General features: G+C 30.2%; 2 protein-coding genes across 5 annotated transcripts; one reads left to right on the top strand and one right to left on the bottom strand.

The window, feature by feature from the left end:
- Positions 1 to 548: 548 nt before the first annotated feature.
- LOC107958329 (uncharacterized) lies at positions 549 to 2,976 on the top strand. The gene has a single exon (XM_016894069.2). It carries the CDS (start codon positions 1,464 to 1,466, stop codon positions 2,586 to 2,588), a length of 1,125 nt encoding a protein of 374 aa, XP_016749558.2. The 5' UTR covers positions 549 to 1,463; the 3' UTR covers positions 2,589 to 2,976.
- Positions 2,977 to 15,202: 12,226 nt separating this feature from the next.
- Positions 15,203 to 19,869, bottom strand: LOC107958331 (ribulose bisphosphate carboxylase/oxygenase activase, chloroplastic). 4 transcript variants are annotated; one of them, XM_041113530.1, is made up of 13 exons: positions 19,507 to 19,867; positions 19,315 to 19,400; positions 18,901 to 18,910; positions 18,420 to 18,482; positions 17,930 to 18,043; positions 17,734 to 17,795; positions 16,893 to 16,947; positions 16,539 to 16,740; positions 16,292 to 16,398; positions 16,103 to 16,158; positions 15,752 to 15,844; positions 15,581 to 15,644; positions 15,203 to 15,366 (listed from the first exon to the last, which is right to left on the bottom strand). In XM_041113530.1, exons 1-13 carry the CDS (start codon positions 19,832 to 19,834, stop codon positions 15,344 to 15,346), a joined length of 1,263 nt encoding a protein of 420 aa, XP_040969464.1. In that variant the 5' UTR covers positions 19,835 to 19,867; the 3' UTR covers positions 15,203 to 15,343. The 4 variants fall into 4 exon arrangements, with proteins under 4 accessions (XP_040969464.1, XP_016749561.2, XP_016749563.2 ...); XM_016894072.2 differs by having other exon boundaries at positions 15,203 to 15,644; positions 19,507 to 19,868; XM_016894074.2 differs by lacking the exon at positions 15,581 to 15,644.
- Between the last annotated feature and the right edge of the window lie 195 nt (positions 19,870 to 20,064).

Below are 20,064 nucleotides of genomic sequence, written 5' to 3'. Positions count from 1 at the left end.
CAAATAAAAGAATTTAATTTATTAAATTGATGCATTAAATATTAATTCATTATAACATTCAAAAATTATCTTCTATATCGGAAATCACATATTTTATCATATTCACTCTCTGACAGTAAACCACCCCATTATTCCCTCAACTTCAGTGGAAATTGTTTTTGGAGCTCTTACATTGTAACATTTATTTACAATATATTATTATATCATTTGTAACTTGTTTTAATATTTAATTTAATACTTAAATTCTATCAATATTTAATATTTGTATTTTAGTAAAAAATTATAAATATTTAATTGGGATAAAAAAAATTTTAAATGTTAAATTAAGGATTGATGTCGAACTCATATATTTAATTGGGACAAAAATTTTTGCTAAGTATTAAATTAAAAAAAATTAGATATAAAATTAAACATTAAAATTAAATTTAAATACCAATTTAAAAATAAATTTAAATATCAAATTAAGCATTGAAATCAATATCATATATTAAATATTATATTAGCCCAATACAATATCATATATTAAATATTATATTAGCCCAATACAATATACACGAAAAGGATAAAAAAACCAGAAAGGAAATCGTAGAAAAATAATGGATCAAAGAGGGTAAGCTGAAGAACTCTTTGATTTCAAACCCAAAATCCATCAAAGATCTCTGGAAGAGAAAATCAGACGAAAATGTGTTGAAAATGCTACAAAAAGTTCTTTGATGAGAGAATAGGAAGTGAAGATATAAGGAGAAGGAAGCTCGAGTTCGAAGGAAAGATAGCAGAACGGTATTTTGTTTTTCTTTATCCGCGGAAATTTTCTTCCACTTTCTCGAGCTCCAATCAGGTCAGAGCAACAATAACGTTTCTTTTCGAAATTCTCTCTTTCTGGAATCTCCTGTTTCCTTTGCTCTCTGTTGTATTCAATTTCCCCCATGAAATTCAAGCTTATTGTTGAAAGTTGGCATTGAACTTATATTTTTAACATTCGTTGATCCGCGTAGCAGCACTTTGCTTTTCGAGGCGGTATTTTTCTGTTAGCTTCTATTTATTGAATAAAGAAGAGATGTTCATGAACCGGGTTGAGCTCATTTTCGTGGATTTTTTAGTCAAATTTATCTCTGAATAAGTATAAAGGAGGTTTTTTCTGGGTTGATATGGTTCAAATTTGGCTTTCTTTCTTTTTCATTTCTCTGGGTTTTTATTTGAATTTTGTTGATTGAATTTGGAGGGACGAGTTTAAATCTTTGAACTTTATGAGAGCTTTGCTGTTGGGTTGCAAAGATGCGTTTTGTAATGGTGTCCATGGGTCTTTCTGGAGTTAGTGGAACATCTTTAGTGGGGTTATGGAAAGGGGGTTTTTGAAATGGAGCAAAGAAGCCCTAATTTAATTGAAGTTTTTGGGGTGAAAGGAAGTGTGTGTCTGCATTTTTTGGTCAATTAATTAGGTTATGGATTTTTAGCGGTGAACAATGCAACCGCCAAATCAGCACTCGCGGATCAATCTCCTTGAGTTGAAAGCTCAGTTAATAAAGAGACTGGGGCCTGAGAGATCGAAACAGTACTACCATTATTTGAATAAATTGTTGAACTTGAAGCTAAGCAAGGTTGAGTTCAATAAGGTTTGCTTTCGTGTTCTCGGGAAAGAGAATGTTAGACTACACAATCTCCTAATCCGTTCAATATTGAAAAATGCTTGTAATGCGAAAGTCCCTCCACTGCCTGTGACTATCCTTGACGGTCAGCAAATTGGGGATGTTCTATTGTCACCTCGGAAAGCAAGATCTGGAGCATCCATTAGGCTTACTGCCAAGGTGGATTCTGCTTCTCATGAATCAACAATAACTAATGACATTATTGTATCTGAAAATCAGGATCTGACTTCTCGTGGTACAAAGAAGCCGGTGCAGCATCATCAAGAAGTTTCAGGCAAAGCAGATAATGGAAGAGATGTTCTGCTTCCTAACTCTGAAGTGAAGGGATCAGCCAATAGTTTTGTTTCTGAAGATGGCAGAGGTCAAAGTGAAGTATTGTTTGCTGCAGATGGAAAGGAGTTGTGTGCTAGAAGTTCATTGCAAGCACCACTTGGAATTCCATTATTCTCTAGTAGTATCTCTGAGACCCGAAGGTCTTTGACTTTGGCAAGAAGTACTAGACATGCCAAGTCATATGCTATTGGTGGATTGCTCGACTCTGAGGCACTGAGGGAACGCATGCAACAAATTGCTGCACTGGAGGGCCTTGAAGGTGTGCCAATGGATTGTGCCAATATCTTGAACAACGGACTGGATGTCTACTTAAAGAGGTTAATAAGGATGAGCTTTGAGCTAGTAGGAACCAGGCATGGATGTAGTTTGAGTAAAAATAATACAGTGAAGCAGCATTCCCACTGGAATCTTGTTAACGGTGTCTCACCAAGTCACCATAATCAGGTTCAAAATAGCAGCTGGAATTTGGAAGCTATAGACGAACAGAGATACTACAAACTGATTTCTTTGCTGGATTTCAAGACTGCCATGGAATTGAACCCACAGAGGCTTGGAGAAGGCTGGCCAGTACTGCTTGAGAAGATATACATGCATTCACCCGAGGAATAACATTCAGGAACTTGTGTGTCTGTCAGTCATTTATTTGGTAACTTAATGTCAAAAGGTTCCCGGAAGTGGAAATAAGTTTTCGTGAGCAGGGTGCTGCATTTAGGATTATGCCCCCTAAAACACGATACTTGTGGTTAGTTGGCAACTAGTCAAAAGGGATAAGGAGAAAAGCAAACACATGATTGATTGCCCCGTTGTTGTACCTTTAGCATTATTTTGGTTCACTTAGTTTTTTCTATAATAGCCTATGAGGAAAAATTTGTATTACAGTTTTGCAGGAATAATATCTTAGCTTAGGAGGCAGACAAATTTCATGATGTGAAATTCCACTTTATTCACTTGCAACAATCCAGTTAGAATCTTAATATCAAAAGTTATGCTTTCTTTATCATTCTTGCTGATTTTACCTTTTTTACTCTGAAACTCTTCGATGAACTGCTGTCATATTTAATCGCTTTGATCTGGAATTGTTGTGATATTCACTTGTTATAACCTCATATTTTCTGTCATTTCCGATGTTCTTCGTTTTTGTATCTTTGTATTCCATGGCTTCTCTTCTTGTGAGCTGATGGAGAATAGTTCTATTACACCGTAATAATAGCTGGTACTTTAAGTACTCAAGAGTCAAGACTCCCTTGCATAGCTTAGATAAAGTGTTACAGTGACAAATACATACTCTTAAGTTTCTCTGATCAGGTATTTCTCCTCACATTCAATTCTTACACAGGTATTATCATATTTTGGGAGATTGTTAAGCTGCCTTTGCCTGTGTTTTAATGTTTTATTACAGGGGCATGAATACATGAGATAAAAGATATGGTATGGTATGGGACCAAAGGTTTAATGGAGAAAAATACACGAGAAATAGAGGTTTCTTATGCCATCTTTCTTCTCGCTTTAGTCATTTCAACTTGTTTGTGATGGTTTGATTGGTCGTAGTAATTTGATTTGATGACAATTTTATGGAGTCAAGTAATTGCTTAAATCATTTTCAATTACCATGCATACATACGTACAACCTTTTGTTCCTTCCTAGTGGAATTTTAAGTATTATTAGTCTCTTTATCCTCCACCGATTGAACTACCGTACTGTAATTTGATTACAGTTGATAAGTATATACGCATGTATGCATAATAGTTGTGTCATTTGAAAGCAATTTTTGAACCCCCAGCAAAAGGAACAGAGTAATACATCATCTTATATTTCCATTTCAATTTGAACATTGTTCATGGTTGCAACAGAGCTCTGTACCATGCCACTGTATGGTAGGCCGTCAGAGTTATAAGTTCAGTTCTAAACGTAAGACGCAAATGTCCATGCTGCAGGACAGTAGGAACACATTATTATTATTACTATTATTATCATCATTATCATTATTATTAGGAAGTATGCATGCAAATGGTGTGAAGTTAGGCATGATTGGGCGAGAAGGATGAAGTGTGGTTAGAAGACCAAACGAAAACTCTCCAGAAAGCTGGGCGGTGCTTGCGCTTGGGATTGTTGTTAGCAGCCATCAGCTCCGATTCCGATCTTCGCAGCATTTCCCACATCACCTGCACATCTTCGTATCCACATGTTTGTACATCATCGTGAAGCTTCAACAACCCGGCTCCTGCATTTAAAAAAAAAAAGAAAAAAGAAGTTACTCTGGTTGAGTCATGATAGAAAATAAAATAATGTTTTCGTCCAATCTCAGCCGAGCTTCCGGAAAAAGATAAGATGCGTAATTACTTTACCAAATATCTTCAATCAACTTTCTTTTTTATTTATAGATCAATCATCTTTCCTTGATTATTGTAATTTAACTAAATTATCTTTAACCTAATCTTTCTCATTAAGTAACTTCAAAACCAAGATATTGATATTGATATTTGGTAAATTACTAAGTGGGGGCTCACGGGCCCCTTAGTTAACCATTCTATTTCTTAGTAAAAAAAGCCTCTCTTTTTTTTTTTTTATTCTTGATCGTCAAATTTTGAATTCCCTCTTTAATATTTTAAATGAAAAATAAATAAATAAAAGTACTTATTATTCAACCAAATGTTTAACTACATAAATAATTAATATTTAAATAACTTTATATGTTGTTAATCAACACATGATATCACTTATTTAAAAATTATATGTATATCTCTTTCCTTGTTAATAAGTAAATTCTATACATCCACAAAGAGTCAAATGTAAGTCCATTTGAAAAAGTAATACTTCAATTTTATCTTCTCTAAATAAGAAAACATATTAAATAATTATGTGCATCTAATTAAATTAGTACATATATAATTATTGTTGACACAGGTATCTTTTACCTACTAACAGCCTTCCATATTGCATTATCTTTAGAAATTGAAAAAGAAAATCAAAGAATCATTATGGAGTAAATTAACATGGTTTTCTTTTCCCTTGTTTCAATTTTAAAATTCCGCTGTTTCTTTTCCTCCAAATGAATTGAAACTAAAAATACAATCAAGGAATAATCCATTTCAAGATGAGTTTGTTTTCATTCGAAAATACTTTAACAAAAATATTCAATTTCAAACTTAAGCATTTTTGTCGGTGCAAGATGTGTTCTATATTACAATAGTTATAGATTTTAGGAGAAATATATCTTCTTCTTTTTTTAAGAGGATATGATTAGATTTATATTTTCTACCAATATTTCGAATAGACTCAAGCTTAAGCATAGATTAGATTTGATTCAATAAGTCATATAATATTTTTCCCTCTCTTCTCTTCGTCCTGAATAGTTGAACTCTTTTCGGAACTCAAAAAGAAACAATAATACACATCAAAACAATTTTAAGAAATTTGAAAAAAATAAAATAAAAGAGTTCATTAAAACCTTTTGTTGGCTAGTGAATAATTTCTTTTATTTTGAAAATTCAGTAATACAAGAAGGAAGAAGAAGAAAAGAGAGAACTCCAAAGAAAGAATAAAAGCCTCTGGGAAACAAAGAACATTAACTGAGAAAGAGAATGGGGTGAAAGAAAGGAAAGGGAAAGAAACGCACCATTTTTGCGAGCCTTAACGCGAGAAGAAACTACAAACCAGAGTCTTCGAACAGGGAAGATCATCTTATGCCACCAATCCATAGAGTTTTCCTAATTTGTTTCGCTTTAATTTTGTTCGATGTTTTCTCCTCCTCCCTCAAATATTCTTCTTTGATTCCGGCCACAGCCAGACCTGTCCAAATCTCCACCCTCTCTCCCTCTCTCTCTCTCTGATCTAATACTAACGGAAATGAGCAAACAATAAGAAACAAATTAAGAGAACGGAACTAGAAACAGAGGCTTTGCTTTGCACAGATGAGGACGAAGAAAGGTAGCTTGGCTTTGCGCAGATAATTAATTATCTTAGGTAGTAGAAGCAGGAGTAGTAGGCTGCAACTCCCTCCACCATAACCATAACCATAACCATAATTAATTAATTATTACAAAATTAATATAAATAGCAGTTTATAATGTTTGGGTTTGCTTTTCTGTTTTCGCCAATATATAAGTGACTATGGCCACCGACACGTGACTAATATATCACCTTAAGCGAGATAATTATTTATTTGCATATTCATAAATTTAGTCCTTAATATTTATATATTTTGTTAATTTTGATCATCTTAATAAAAATGCTAACTAAAACCTTACAAATATTAATATGACTACTCGCATGATAATTTATGTGTATTTTATGCTGACATGACATTATTTTATTTTATATGTCACATTAATAAATAATTTAAAAGTTATGAAAATATTCACAAAAAATAAAATTAATTCAAAATTCAAAAAAATATAAAAAGTTAATAAATTTTAAAAAAATAATATGAAGTACACATAGATTGCCATGTTTAAAGATTTAATATTTTAGTTTGTATTTTCATTAAGAAAACAACAATTCAATTCTTTTAAGGTTAATGCCAAATTTGATTTTTTTTTCAAGTTGATGGTGAAATTTATCTAAAAAAAGGGATCATATTGACAAAAATTATAAATATTAAGAGCTTAATTTATCATTATGCCTTATTTATTGTTTTCATTTATATTTCATAAAAGAAAAGGGTAAACTTCACCATTAACTATGGGTAAATTTTTGTTTTGGTAAACTAAAAAAGTTATAATTTGGTCATTGAATTATTCAAAAATTTTTATTTAAATTACTAAGTTATTAAAGTCGATGAAGATAGCTTTCTCTATCCCCAATATATGCACCAATCAAAAGTTCTCTTTCTTTTTCTCTTCTACAGTTCATTTTTTTTTTCATGAAACAATTTTAGAAGTCATGAATTTGCAAATCAAAATTCAAACAGTTTTTTCTCCGATCTCCAACATTGAGCATTAAATCGACTTGGATCTAAGATATGCTCTTCTACTAGTTTTATGGGTGCTATCCACCGTATCGGTCGTCGAATCATCACTTGAAGCTTATTGGAGAAATTTTTTTTAAAAAAAAATTAACAGCCTAATAACTTAAATAAAAACATTTGAATAGTTTTATGACTTAAATAAAATTTTCTACATAATTCAGTGACCAAATTATAACTTATTTTAATCAAGTGACTAAAATAAAATTTTAACCATAATTTAATAACTAATGATCTAATTTACCCAAGACAAAACCAACTCTAATTTGGTCGTTATAATAGTAAGAAGAATGGAAACAACTTGATATAGAAGTTGTCAAATAAATATATTTGTGTGATATATAAATTAGGATTAATCAATAAAATATTAGCTAGTGTTGTAGTAATACATATTATATTTTTAATGATAGAGTTTAGGATTATTAGAAGTGACAACTATAAAATCTAAAAGATTAATATTTATATATGATAAAAAAACCAAAATGATAAAATAAAAATAAATGATATTTAAAATTTTTAATATTCATAGACTTGTATAGGGAGATGATTAAACTTCTTATTAAATACCAATTTGGTACAAATTTAAATTGTGTTACCTCATTTCTTACCCTTAATATTGTATAAAAAATTAACAGTATTTAACAAATAATCAACAAATAACACATAACTGTTTTTTAAAAAACTAATTTGATCTAAATTTAAATAAAAATTTATTTTGTAAGTAGTCAGGATATCTACCATCAATTGTAATGATTAATCCTCTCATCATGAATATTCTCTAAATAAATACATGTCTCATTATAAAATTTACTCCGTTCTCATGAAAAATTATATCTTTTTTTTTATATTTTCAAAATATAATTAATTTTTTAAAATATGTCTTACCCACATATTATTTCACAATCCCGATTACAAAATGTATAATAATAATAATAATAATAATAATAGTGATTTTAAATTTAAAATCATCACTATTAAAGAAATGAGGTGCTTTATTCAATGATCAAATTTAGGATCCGTTTAATCACTCTGTGTTAAGAATCATTTAATTATTATATATTAATTTTATTAAATTAAAATTAGGGATGTGGATAAAACGGGACGAGAGTAGATATTGCTAAATTTATTATTGCCTCACAATTGTCACGCTTTAGTTTATCGTTTGTCCCACTTCACTATGGATATAAAATCTTGAAAACACTATCATATCTATGGATGTTAGTTGCATTCATTCCTGTCTTCGCTCACTTTGCTTCAATTTAATATTTACTACATATATTTAATATTTAAAAAATAAATTGTAAATTTGAAAACATCATAAACTTACAATTTTTTTTGATAATATTATAAACTTACAAATTAATTACTTGAATTTAATAGTTCGTGATAAATAAATTAATTTAATAACTTATTTATTACTTAAACTTGTTAAATTCATGAACTTTATAATTAATCATGTGATAAGATGTAAAATAAAATATTCATAAAAGTAATACTAGACTCACATGTTATACTATCTTTTAATTTTGTTAATTTGATTTTCACTTTTTTCTTCTTTATTTAACACAATTTTCACTATCTTTATTTTGATGGAAATTCATTATATAAATCTTATGGTAAGCTATTATCTTTCTATAATAACCTATTATTATAGATATCTAATAATTATTTTTCTGTAAAATTGGACCAAAAAATAAAATTATTATATAGAAAGTTAGCTATATTTGTAAATGATAAAATTTAAACTTAAATATCGAAAAAACCAAGATTTTAGACAAATGTTTTAGTTGATTAAATTAAGGCTCCATTCTGTTTGAGGAAATAAATTTTATTTTTAAATTTAGAAATAAAAAATAAGTTTATTAAAGCAAAATAAAATTTAAAATTTGTATGTGACAGAAATACGTAATTTGAGTTTGTTATTTTAATATTATATTGGTTAGAATAATGCTAGTGTCGGCAAGCGGTTCGCCACGTAGATAATAAGAAACCGGATATGGCCATTGAACGTGTCTGACCTGATTTTTGACGAAGGTTTTTTTACTTTTTACCCAATTAGTAAATTCATGATTGGAGACTTTGCGCATTTCACTAGGGTCCGGTTAATAATTGAATCAAACTATTATTAATTGAAATAAACGTTAATTAAATTAATTTTTTTTAAACATATTAACTAAATTGAAATATTATCAATTAATTTACTCAGTTAATCAAAATTTAAGCTCACCACGCGCCCTACATTCCCTTGTTAACCAAAAAAAAAAAAAAGGATAGAACAGACGTAAATAGAAAATAGGGGGGGAATTTTTTTAGGAAAAAAGAAAGAAAACATCATCAAAGCATGGAAAAACCCAAACAATAAAAAGCAAGTTGCTTGAAAGCGGTATGGAATGAATTCCAACAAAAGTAACAACCCACATCCTGCAATTTTAAAACCAAACTTAAATTACCCAGAAAATAAAAAAGGAGAAAAACCATAAAAGGAAATAGTGAGTCAAAAAGAAAAGGTTGAAAGAAAACAATGTAACGTTTATGGGGAAGAAATGAAAGAGAGAATGTGATCATTTAGGATCTGATGGAATTGACAGAAGAAGCAAACTGTTAGAGAAGGGTATAAGAAAGAGACGAAGGAAAGAAATGAAGGTTAGAGAAAGGATAGAAGGAAAAAATAAAAAGAGAAAGAGAAAAGGGGGGATTGGAAACTATATCGGTAATAAAAAGAGAAAGGGAAATTGGTTAATTGGGAATTATTTCAGTTAATTTAAGTAATTTAATTAATTATTTGATTTTGAACTTTAAAAAACCTTTAATTTATCTCTAATTCAACTAAATTCGACCATCGACTGATTAATCAAATTAAATCAATTCGATCAATTAATTAAAATTTAACTAAACTATAAACACCTTTACATTTCACTATTAACACCTAGGCCTGGCTTCTTTATTTCCCACAATCTTAATCAAAATATTTGTTTTTTCTTCCTTTCATCTCTATTTACGATTTTTTTGAATAATTATTGTCATCTTGGCAAGTTGATTGAGATTATTCTGTTTTTTTTATTGACCTTAACGAATTAGATTTCTATTTTATATTTATTCTTGAGCTATATTAGAAAATATTCTTCATAGTTGAAGTTCAAGATACCATTAGCATGAAAAACAATTTAATTATGATGTATTTATTCGTTGAAAATAAATAAATAAATAAATAATTAATTATTATTCTTGTTTTTACTATTTCTGTTATGCAAAATTTAATTAAATTTTTAAGAAAAATATCTCTTTTTTAACTTATAATTCAAAGATAAGTTAATCATTTATCTATATAATATATTAAGTATTTGATTGAGTATGTATCACAAGTGAATCGAATATTAATTCAATTAGTTAATAACAAAAAACATATTTATTTTACAAAATAAAATGCATTATTTTAAAAGTGTTTTTATCATATTACTTTTTTATAGTTTTCAACATTTAATATTTACCGTGCAATCTAAATTTTATTTTATTTATATAATTTTTTATAAATATATTTATTATATAATTATATTTTTCACACACATATATCATAATCTAATACTAATAAAACTTTGAATAAGTAAAATACATTTGACCACTCAGTAAAATAAATCTAAAATTAACCTACACATTATGTTGATATTTATGGACTTAATTTATTTCCTCCAAAGCTAATTTAACATCAAGAGTATTAGAGCTGCACATAAATTCAAATCTTTCATTGTCTAAATCAAAACACTTGATGGTAGGTAAGCACCAAGTTGAATATTTTTGAGTTTTTTGTGTGGGGGCGGGGAGGGGGGTTGTTTTTTATTAGTATTTTTTTTGTGGGGCAAATATACGAGTCGTTCAATTATAAAATTCAATTTTATAGTCATTAATATTTGCATAATTTTCATTTAATTCCTAATAAATGATTGATGATGCATCATATATGATATCACATGAGTGAACATGCACACATCATAAAAATGATTTTTTTAATTACATTCTCCAATTTTCTTTTTGCCTCTTTCTATTTTTACGAATAATAAATAAATATAAATAAACTAAAAAAAAGGTTGGAACTAAAATTCCTTAATGTTTCCAACTTTTAGGTTAAAATATCATCAACTGTCCATTGTTAATTTACTATAACCTTTAATTCATTATAATTCTTTTAATATATTGTAAAATTAGGAAAGGAGGAGGTAATTATTAGTATTTGAACCTTAAATTGCTAATATATAACTTCAATGGATAGCTCTGAAGTTGTTGAAGTGTGCAATAATCTGGCAAATGACGTGTTAGGATTTGGTATAGTAGCTCGGAATTGTTTTGAAGCAAGACAGTATTTTATTTCTTTGTCTTTCTAATGGAAGTATAGGATAGCAAATAGAGCAGCTTATAGCTTTGCTCGGGTGGCTCTGTTACTTGCTGACTACTTTGCGTCGAACAAGGTTTTTAATTGTATTTTAAACATTCTTATTTCAGATAATCTTTTGATGGGTTCTACTGGAGCCAATGGATCATATAGGTGTGGGGTTTGGGGTGAGTCTATTGGTTCAGATTCAATTTTGAATTTTTACCCTGTGTTTGTTTTTGATGTTTTAATCTAATATGAATTTTTCTTTAAAAAAAATCAATATCGAATTTGACATAATAAACATAAATCCACATCCCATTGCCTTAATAAATGATAAAGACACACCAATTAATTGTTCCAATAATTTGGCTTGTAAATTAAATGCAATATTGAAAAGTAGAACTTCGTTTTCACTTAAGGAAGGCAATATAGTATAAATCAATGTGCGGGTTTCGTCAACTTCAACTAAAATTGAAAAAAAAAAAATGGTGGGTCACTTTTAAACACTTCATAAAGTATGGAAGGCTCTTCATACCTAATGCAACCCTAACCAATTTGCAAACCCATATTTCATTGTCGTCTTTGTGCCTAATCACATCTCACCCCTTTTTGGGGGGTTTTGCTTAGTGATCTCAACACTTTTTCTTCCATATACATATATACACGTATAATATTAAAAAAAAAAAAGGAATGAAGAATAGGTTATTGTTATGGAGTGCTTTTAGAATAAAGTAACCTTTTAAAGATAGTTAATATATGATTTGTTTATTCTATAAAAAAATATAATTTATAATAGTAATAAAATGTTGAGCTGAATTGACAAGTTGAATAATAGCAATTCATTAAAATAATAAGAGTATACTAAAATTATATGCTATAATATTATAAAATTCAAGACATTAGTTTTCCTGTTTGTAATGATTATAAGGTGATTTCATTTGGAGGTTCATGTTTTCAATCTTGATATGATTAATTCGTACTTAAAAAAATATTGAATGTACAATTGCAATCACTCACCATTGAAGACAAGCATATCTTTCCAAGTTTTTTCTTTTCTTTTTTTTTTTAAGTACAATGTTATCATTTATTTTTAAAGAAATAGTAGGAAAATTTGTAAATGTGGAAATTTAAATACTGAATTATATTTTATGTTATATATATATTGCATTTTCCTTTCAATTAGAAGTAGGGAAAGGATTGTCAAAATTTGAGCCAAATTTTTTGTCAGTAATAAAATTTAGGATAAACTATAAAAATAGTTATTTTTATCTGTTTCAGATTATATTTTAATTACTTATGTTATCTTTTTGTTACAAAGTGGTCACTTTATCGTTAAACTCCATTAGCTCCCTAACGACAGTCCAAATGGATTTTAAATATCCAATTGGGACGAGAATAGATTTCTAATTAAATAAATTTAATTAATTAATTTTTTAAAAATTAATTACACTTTGAATTGGAAAAGAAAAATCAGTCATCTCCTTTTTCTTTTAGATTTTCTTTTCCATTTTGACTGAAAAAATTATTTTTTTCTCAGTTGGACATCTAAGTTGGCATTTAAAATCTATTTGGACTACCACGTAGGAATGCCGTTAGGGAGGCAACGGAGCTTAATGGCAAAGCGACTACTTCGTAACAAAACGATAACGTAAATGACTAAAACGTAACATTTCAAACATAAATAACTAAAATATAATTTGAAACAAACAAAAGTGATTATTTTTATAATTCACACTAAAATTTAATTTAAAGAAGAATGAAGTGATAGATAAATTGAAAGGTAGAATAAAACTACCATACACTTAATAAAAATTAAAAATACTATCAACATTAGGTCGAATAGTAAACTTGATGACCATATAGAAGACGTAAATATATTTCATAATTCCATAAACAAATTGGAAGATTAGAAAAAACTTGATCCAATGAAAGTCAAAGCTGAAAGGCCAACATGAATGGAAGGATATGACAAAGAGTAGCACTCATCAAAATGCACATCAAGTTTTGCAAATAGAGTCAAATCGTAAATTACCAATGTTGCTTTCTATTGGAAGTATTCTTGGATTTAATAATGTCACCTAAAACTTAAAAACAATGAGTGAAAGCAGTCTGACCACAATAAAAATAATATTATCCCCAATATATTATAAATAAATAAATAATGTAGCAATTTTTAAAATTCCATTTACGAAAATAAATAACTTAAAAAGAAGGGTAGATTCCATTCATTGAAAAATGAAAAGTTAGTAATAGCATCAAGATATGGCTCCTTTGCTTTGCGTATTAGAGAAGGTATAAAAATGAACAACCAATCATATTGTAAATTGAAAGAGATAAAACGGAATCTAACATGCCAAGCAAGCATCAAACATTTGCCCACCATAAAGTAGTCTAAAATAATTGGAACTCAAAGCTTTAACATATGAGTTGTAAGGTATAAAAGAAGGGAGTTATCTGATAAACAAAGAAATAAAGAATCCTTTTTCTTTTGTGTGTGTGTGTGTTAAAAAATTTATTTTGACGAATGAAGACAATATAAGAACCAAGATTAGCGCCTTTACTTTCTTCTATTAAGCAGTGTCAAGTCAACTAAGTTTGACTTCTCTTTTCAACTCAAAAGAATTTCCCCATAAACCATCACTAGAAGCTGTAGGAATATTGTCCCAGTTGACGAGAAAAGTTCGACAATTTTTTCTTCTTCTTGATTATTATTGGGTAGCCCAAAGGCTTTAAAGTGAAATAGGAATGTTTTAGGGGTGTTCAAGAAACAAAGCATCGGATTCCCGATTTAATTGTTCTTAGCCCTGACATTACTTGATGGAAAATGAATGTCACTCCATTGTCAATATCGTACTAATTAAGCTATTTTGCCTTTGAAGAATGGTTTAGATGACATAAACATCTTAATCATAGTCATAATTAAGGAATGAAAGCTAACTTAAATGTTATTGTTAAAGTTTAAATAAGTTTTTATTCCAAGGAAATCACATCCTCAAACATAGAAAAAATTATCGATATTAATACACGTGGGTGAAATTTTTATATAATTAATTTATAAAAATTTAATATAGAAATTAAATATAGCTTCAGTTGAAATACTAAAACTTTAAAAATTATATATATATAATGAGTTCAAATCTTATAATTTTCATATTGTGAATTTATTGAAATATAAAAAATATAAATACTCTCAAAATAATATGAAATTACATAAATTATCATTATTACATCTTATTTATTTGAATAAAATAAGTAAAAAAATTGTGGTTTAAATCTATAACTTTTTGGGTAAACTACAAAAATAACTAGTTTAGTTAAGTTTATATTTTGATCTATGAACTTTGATTTGTTACATTTGACAAATAACGTTATCATCTTATAATATTTTAATCACTATGTTATTATATGTTATAAGAGGTGTAACGGAAATTGCATATAATTATGCCATGTGTGATTCAATTCCCGTTACACCTCTAACAACAGATAATGACACAATGACTGAAATGTTAATTTTTTTTTTGACAAAACTAAAATAGCTATTTTGAGATTAGATAGTCTAGGGACAAAAATTTTAAATAAAATCTTTCTACTGTCCTGTCTTTAGAATAATAAGATTAGAAATGACAATAGTACGAGAGATCTTTTTCTGCTTGCCCCAACCCTAACTTGACCTCTACTTTTATACCTCTCACTTTGTCCCGACCCAAACCTACTCCATTCCATCTCTAATCCTATTATTTTGAAGAGGAGAAAAAAGAAAACCAAAATCCATAATTAAATTTAACAATATTTTTCATATATAACGGTTGATTTAAAAAAAATAATCAAATTAGATAAATATAAATAGTATAAAAAAGTGAAATACACATCAACCACCAGAAGAGAAAAGAGAGTAATCCACAAATTAAAAATATTAATAATATTGAGAACACATGGTATCGAATCAGAGTTAGTCATCAATGTTCTTCATGTACTGCTTTGAAAGTTTAGTGTCCATTATTAGCTGTTGCTCCCTCAGGAGAGAATACCCTGATTCAAGTAAAGCCTCCACCGTTTGCTGTTCAATGAAATATCCCCACTCCCAGTCAAATAACACACAAAAAAAACTACATTCACTTCTCTTGCGAGCTTCAACTTACTAAAAACCATCTTTCAGAAAGAAAAAAAGGGGGGGGTCATATCAAGATGTTTTTATAAACTAACAATCAAAAAGCCAGTGGCGGGGCAAAGACTGGAAAGGGAATTCCACCATGTTTTGATTTGTTCATCACCTGATAGAAGATGTAGTATTTTTGAAGTTCTATTGGCTTCTGTATGTTGTTTTCGGTAGTTATTCTATGAAAAATGATCACGCACTAGTCATTAACCAATTTTCCTTGAAAACTTAACTAACAGCATATGAATTTGCGCCTCTAAAAGAAAGTTTATGATCATCATACTACCTGCGGGGGAGTATATACGGGGAGTTCTTCATTCTTCTTCCGTCTGAGAAGTTTGTTTCCAAGAATTTCAATTCCTCCAATATCTTCAATCCACTGTAATAAGGAAGGAGTAAGATGATGAACATACATTATATTTACCTGTTTTCTTTGAACCGACGAAAAAAAATAAGTGTCCAAATGACGGTATAAAACAGGTATGGACATTTTAGATACCTTCCTAACATGGTGAAACTAATAATCACTAACTAGCAAGGTAAAAGCAACAATATTGCACCATGTTAGGTATGACGATCACTTAAGAAAGAAAATCCACACCTAACTTGAGAACACCTAAATGAAGAGTTAACATACCTTTGAAATCGACCGGTCGTATGTTCGAGATCTAAGAGCTCCATAAAAATCTAAGGCTGTCCAAAACCAAAGAGGAAAAACAAATCAATATGCACTCCATGATATAGTCATTGTTTTTCCCTCTACATATTTGCTATAGAAGTGACAGAGAAAATCTAATCATGGAGATCATGCAGGATCTGAATATACCTTGATTGGGAAATGTTTCCACAATACTTACGACCTCGTCCTTAGATATGCCATCTTTCTCATACATTCTGTGAACAATGTTCAGAATATCTTCCTTAGTAGGCTGCCTGTATCACAAATGATGTGTTAGATAATAATGGAATAGCTTGATTTCTTTCTTTGAACCACCACAAGACCATTTTATTGTATTGTATCAACAAAGCACCACAAGGGAAGTAAAAAAGTGTGGAGCTTTAGTATCATGTACCAGTAGAACTTTTCCATCCTTCCATCACGGATCAAGGGAGCATAAATGGTTGAAAAATCATTCCCCGTGACAATGATAGGGACTCTATTTGTTATATCTGATTCTCGCCAATCTTGTCCGATGCTAACTCTGGTTGGATTATCTGACAAATTCATTAAGGTACCAACAACAATCTGATTGTTGACCGTCATTTGAGTATTACCTAGATAAGATGTGAAAAATATATAAAGTTCAAGATAAAGAATCAGTACATAAGTAACTTTTTAAAACTTATTAAACAAGAGGAAATTTATGAAACTTAAAGCATAATTGGTACAGTTCAAGGTTTTCTGTTCCAGTAAAACATAAGCTCACCAAATCTACCAAGACCAGCATCAATGTCATTGATCATCAGACAACTCATCTTGCCCTGCATTAGTTCAGAAAATTCAAACAAACGTGCAATTAAGAACATTGCAGAAAGTCATTAACAATGATGTGGAACATACATCAGCATACTGAGTATCTGTAAATATTTATACTGAAAGCTCCGGATATTATTATGGTCATAATTGTTCTATTTTCATGCTAATATGTTTGCCATAGTTCTGACTTTCTAAGGCAAGGGAACGACTTTAGCCTTTCCATTACAATCTCTGTCAGGCACTGGTGAACTTAAAATCGGAGATGGAAATAGAAACTCAGACGAAAAAGCTTCACCGCTTTCTTGATCGAAAGGTCGTACAGAGTTGAATGTGCTCGTGGTATTTTGGAACATTAGGGCATTTATTTTGTCCAGCTCTCCTCTAGGCGGAAATAGAATTCAACATCTCAACTGATCATTTTCATCTTATTTGGTAGATTATTCACAGGATTTTGAGGAGTTCAAGCATTTCGAAGGCTTTGAGTCAAAGTGGCAAAAATGCTCTCTCACTATCTCTTCTTGTACTCGGATTTTTCTCAACTCTCTTCTGCTCTTTTACACCATTATCATGGTTGAATATTTCATCTTATCATTGTAAGAGGACCGCAATATACTTGAAATAGATGTTGGAGGAGGAGGAATAATCCGTTTGTTGACACATTGAATATCAGTATATCCCTATGCAAAGGCTAATATGACATGCAGATTTTACCATTGGTATTAGAGAGCATTATTAAACTTCATAAACCTAGACATACATATACGAAGAATGAGGGTGGTAAAGCTTCTAACTTGGTTCTGGACCACTTGGGAAGCTGTTCTATAGCGTTCGCGTATCAATTTTCCTGGTTCTCCTGTCAAGGGAACAACAATGTGAATAAATCATGTCTTTTCACATAAAAAGGTAATAATAACTGAATGGATCGAATCTCCTTATATTCTTGCAAACAAATGGCAAGGAAGGAAAAACGGTGGATACCAATCTTACCAGCCCTATCAGATTCTAGTTCCCCGGCAGACATAATTACAGGTTCAATCCCCATAGCCTGAAAAATGAGTTCAGTTTGGAATGTTTTTCCTTGACCTTTTCCTCCCCAGACACCTTCAAGTCAAAATCCAATGTTTCAGAAATAAAATAAATGAGAATTCAAGCTATATACTACATTGGTTTTGCGAGAAATGCCAGAAAAAGAATCTGCAGTCCATAAGATATTTAATGCAGTGAAATGTTGTTTCCAGCATAGCTGTTGAAACCATCATAAAGGATTCAAGATTGTTGTGAGCAGTCCTAAGACCCAAACCGTTAAGGACAAATATAACAATGAGAAGTATGGAATTTATACTTAACACTCCCATATATAAACCGATCCACCCACAAAAGTAAAAAACAAGTATGTCTAAGCTTTTAAACATCCCCTCATTCCTTCCCAATCAAAGTAGAAAAAAAAAAATTCACTTGACTATTTCAAATATATAACCTAGAATCAAAGGAATTTTCACGTTGAGAAGATGAGCAAGGTAGTTCTTCACGATGTGGCATGCTGCAGCAAGTAAAACAGGAAAAAAATACAAGTCATCATTCAAGAAGACAAATGATAGGATTATTTCATAAGTTCCAAAATGATAGGATTATTTCAAGAAGACAAATAATAACTATATGACAGGCTCAGCATCAAGTTGGAAAATCAGAGAAGGTTGGCAAGTGGAAGATCACACATCAGAGATGATAATATCGTGGAATGGTAAAGGGTGATGGATAATAGTATCGACAGTAATATATCGGATTTCTCCTCATTATTAAAGCATTTAATAGAAACAAAATAATCTTAAACTCCATGGATATTCCAAAAAACAGAAAATTGAAGGAATGCTCCAGTCACTAATTTCTGCCAGATTTCCTAATTTTCCTGTATCATTCATAGCAGTCTTCTCATCTTTGTGCAGTTCCGTAAAACTTACCAACTTTATCCTGACAATGAGAAAAGCAAACATAATGCAGTGTTAGCTTCTGACAAATAATAAACACATAAGAAGAAGAAAGGAAATACAATAACAACTTGCTGTCTCTATAGATAACAGCAGAAAAAAAGATAGTGTATATATGTTAACTGCAATTGAATTTAAAGCAAAATTAAGAACTAGACAATGAAAATCTAAGTTCAAACAAGATAGTAAAGTTGAACTGAAAATTATTATATTATTATTATATGCTAATCACAGCAGAGGTGAATATTTGATAAAGATAAACAAGACCCTGTAAAGCTAATCACATTCTAGTTCAAACCTATCATCAGCCTGAATCATAAAAGCCACCTTTTAACTCAACTTTTCCAAAAGAACTGCAAAAGGAAATTGTTAGCCTGGAAATTTTACCAAGAATACGGGAGCAATGTAATAATCCCCTTGTAGATACTCAAAGGACCTCGTCGCCTTCTGCCTGTAATCAAACACAATATCCGCTACAGATAAAAAAAGAAAAGAAAAGAAAAGATATTCAATTTCATTTCTTTAAACGGTTTGTCTTAAGTTAAATATAAGAAGGAAGAGCGAAGGGAAGAAAATTACAGTCTTTGCCAAGAAAATTCCCAGTGAAAAGATCATCAATCACACCAGCCCTAGCACCAACAGCTATGTTCATGTTATCAGCCTCTTTGCCAAGCCTGTATAGATAATCTCTCCCTTCTGAATCTTTGGCTTCCCAGGAAGATTGCTCTGATAGTCTCTTGGATTTCTTGGGATTATCAGTATTGCTGTTATCATCGTTGTTTTTGAGTTGATTGGGAGTGGATTTTGAAGAACAAGAAATTGAAAAGGAGGGAACTGGCAAGAGTATCTTTGGAAAGAATGATGGGAGAGTGGAAGGGAAAGAATAAGGCAGTCTGAAGAGAGCCATTTGGAGCTTGGGTACTATAAACCGTTGTTTTGGGTTATGTGGTTCTTTTTATTAATGGATAGGTAGGAAAAGTTTTTGGAACATTTGGCGCCACAAACAGACAAGTTACAGTTATGTGACTCTCCTTCTCACCCACCTTTTCGAAACTCAAACGGCTAAAGTATAATTACTCAACTCAAATGACATTGTGTTATGAAAGGACCGGGTCTGGGACAACCTCAACCATTGTT

Source organism: Gossypium hirsutum, chromosome A05, assembly GCF_007990345.1.
Source record: "Gossypium hirsutum isolate 1008001.06 chromosome A05, Gossypium_hirsutum_v2.1, whole genome shotgun sequence".
NCBI lineage: Eukaryota > Viridiplantae > Streptophyta > Magnoliopsida > Malvales > Malvaceae > Gossypium > Gossypium hirsutum.
The sequence above is the reverse complement of the archived record's forward strand: the minus strand, read 5'-3'. Positions and strand labels throughout refer to the sequence as shown.

What these genes read in the sequence shown, in the direction of transcription:
- LOC107958329 (XM_016894069.2), top strand. Translation starts at nt 1,464, where the DNA reads ATGCAACCGCCAAATCAGCACTCGCGGATCAATCTCCTTGAGTTGAAA.
- LOC107958331 (XM_016894072.2), bottom strand. Translation starts at nt 19,834, where the DNA reads ATGGCTCTCTTCAGACTGCCTTATTCTTTCCCTTCCACTCTCCCATCA. An exon ending in ACGACCGGTCGATTTCAAAG is followed by an intron (nt 15,845 to 16,102) that starts GTATGTTAACTC and finishes TCCTTATTACAG; the next exon opens with TGGATTGAAGATATTGGAGG. An exon ending in CCGTATATACTCCCCCGCAG is followed by an intron (nt 15,645 to 15,751) that starts GTAGTATGATGA and finishes CATTTTTCATAG; the next exon opens with AATAACTACCGAAAACAACA.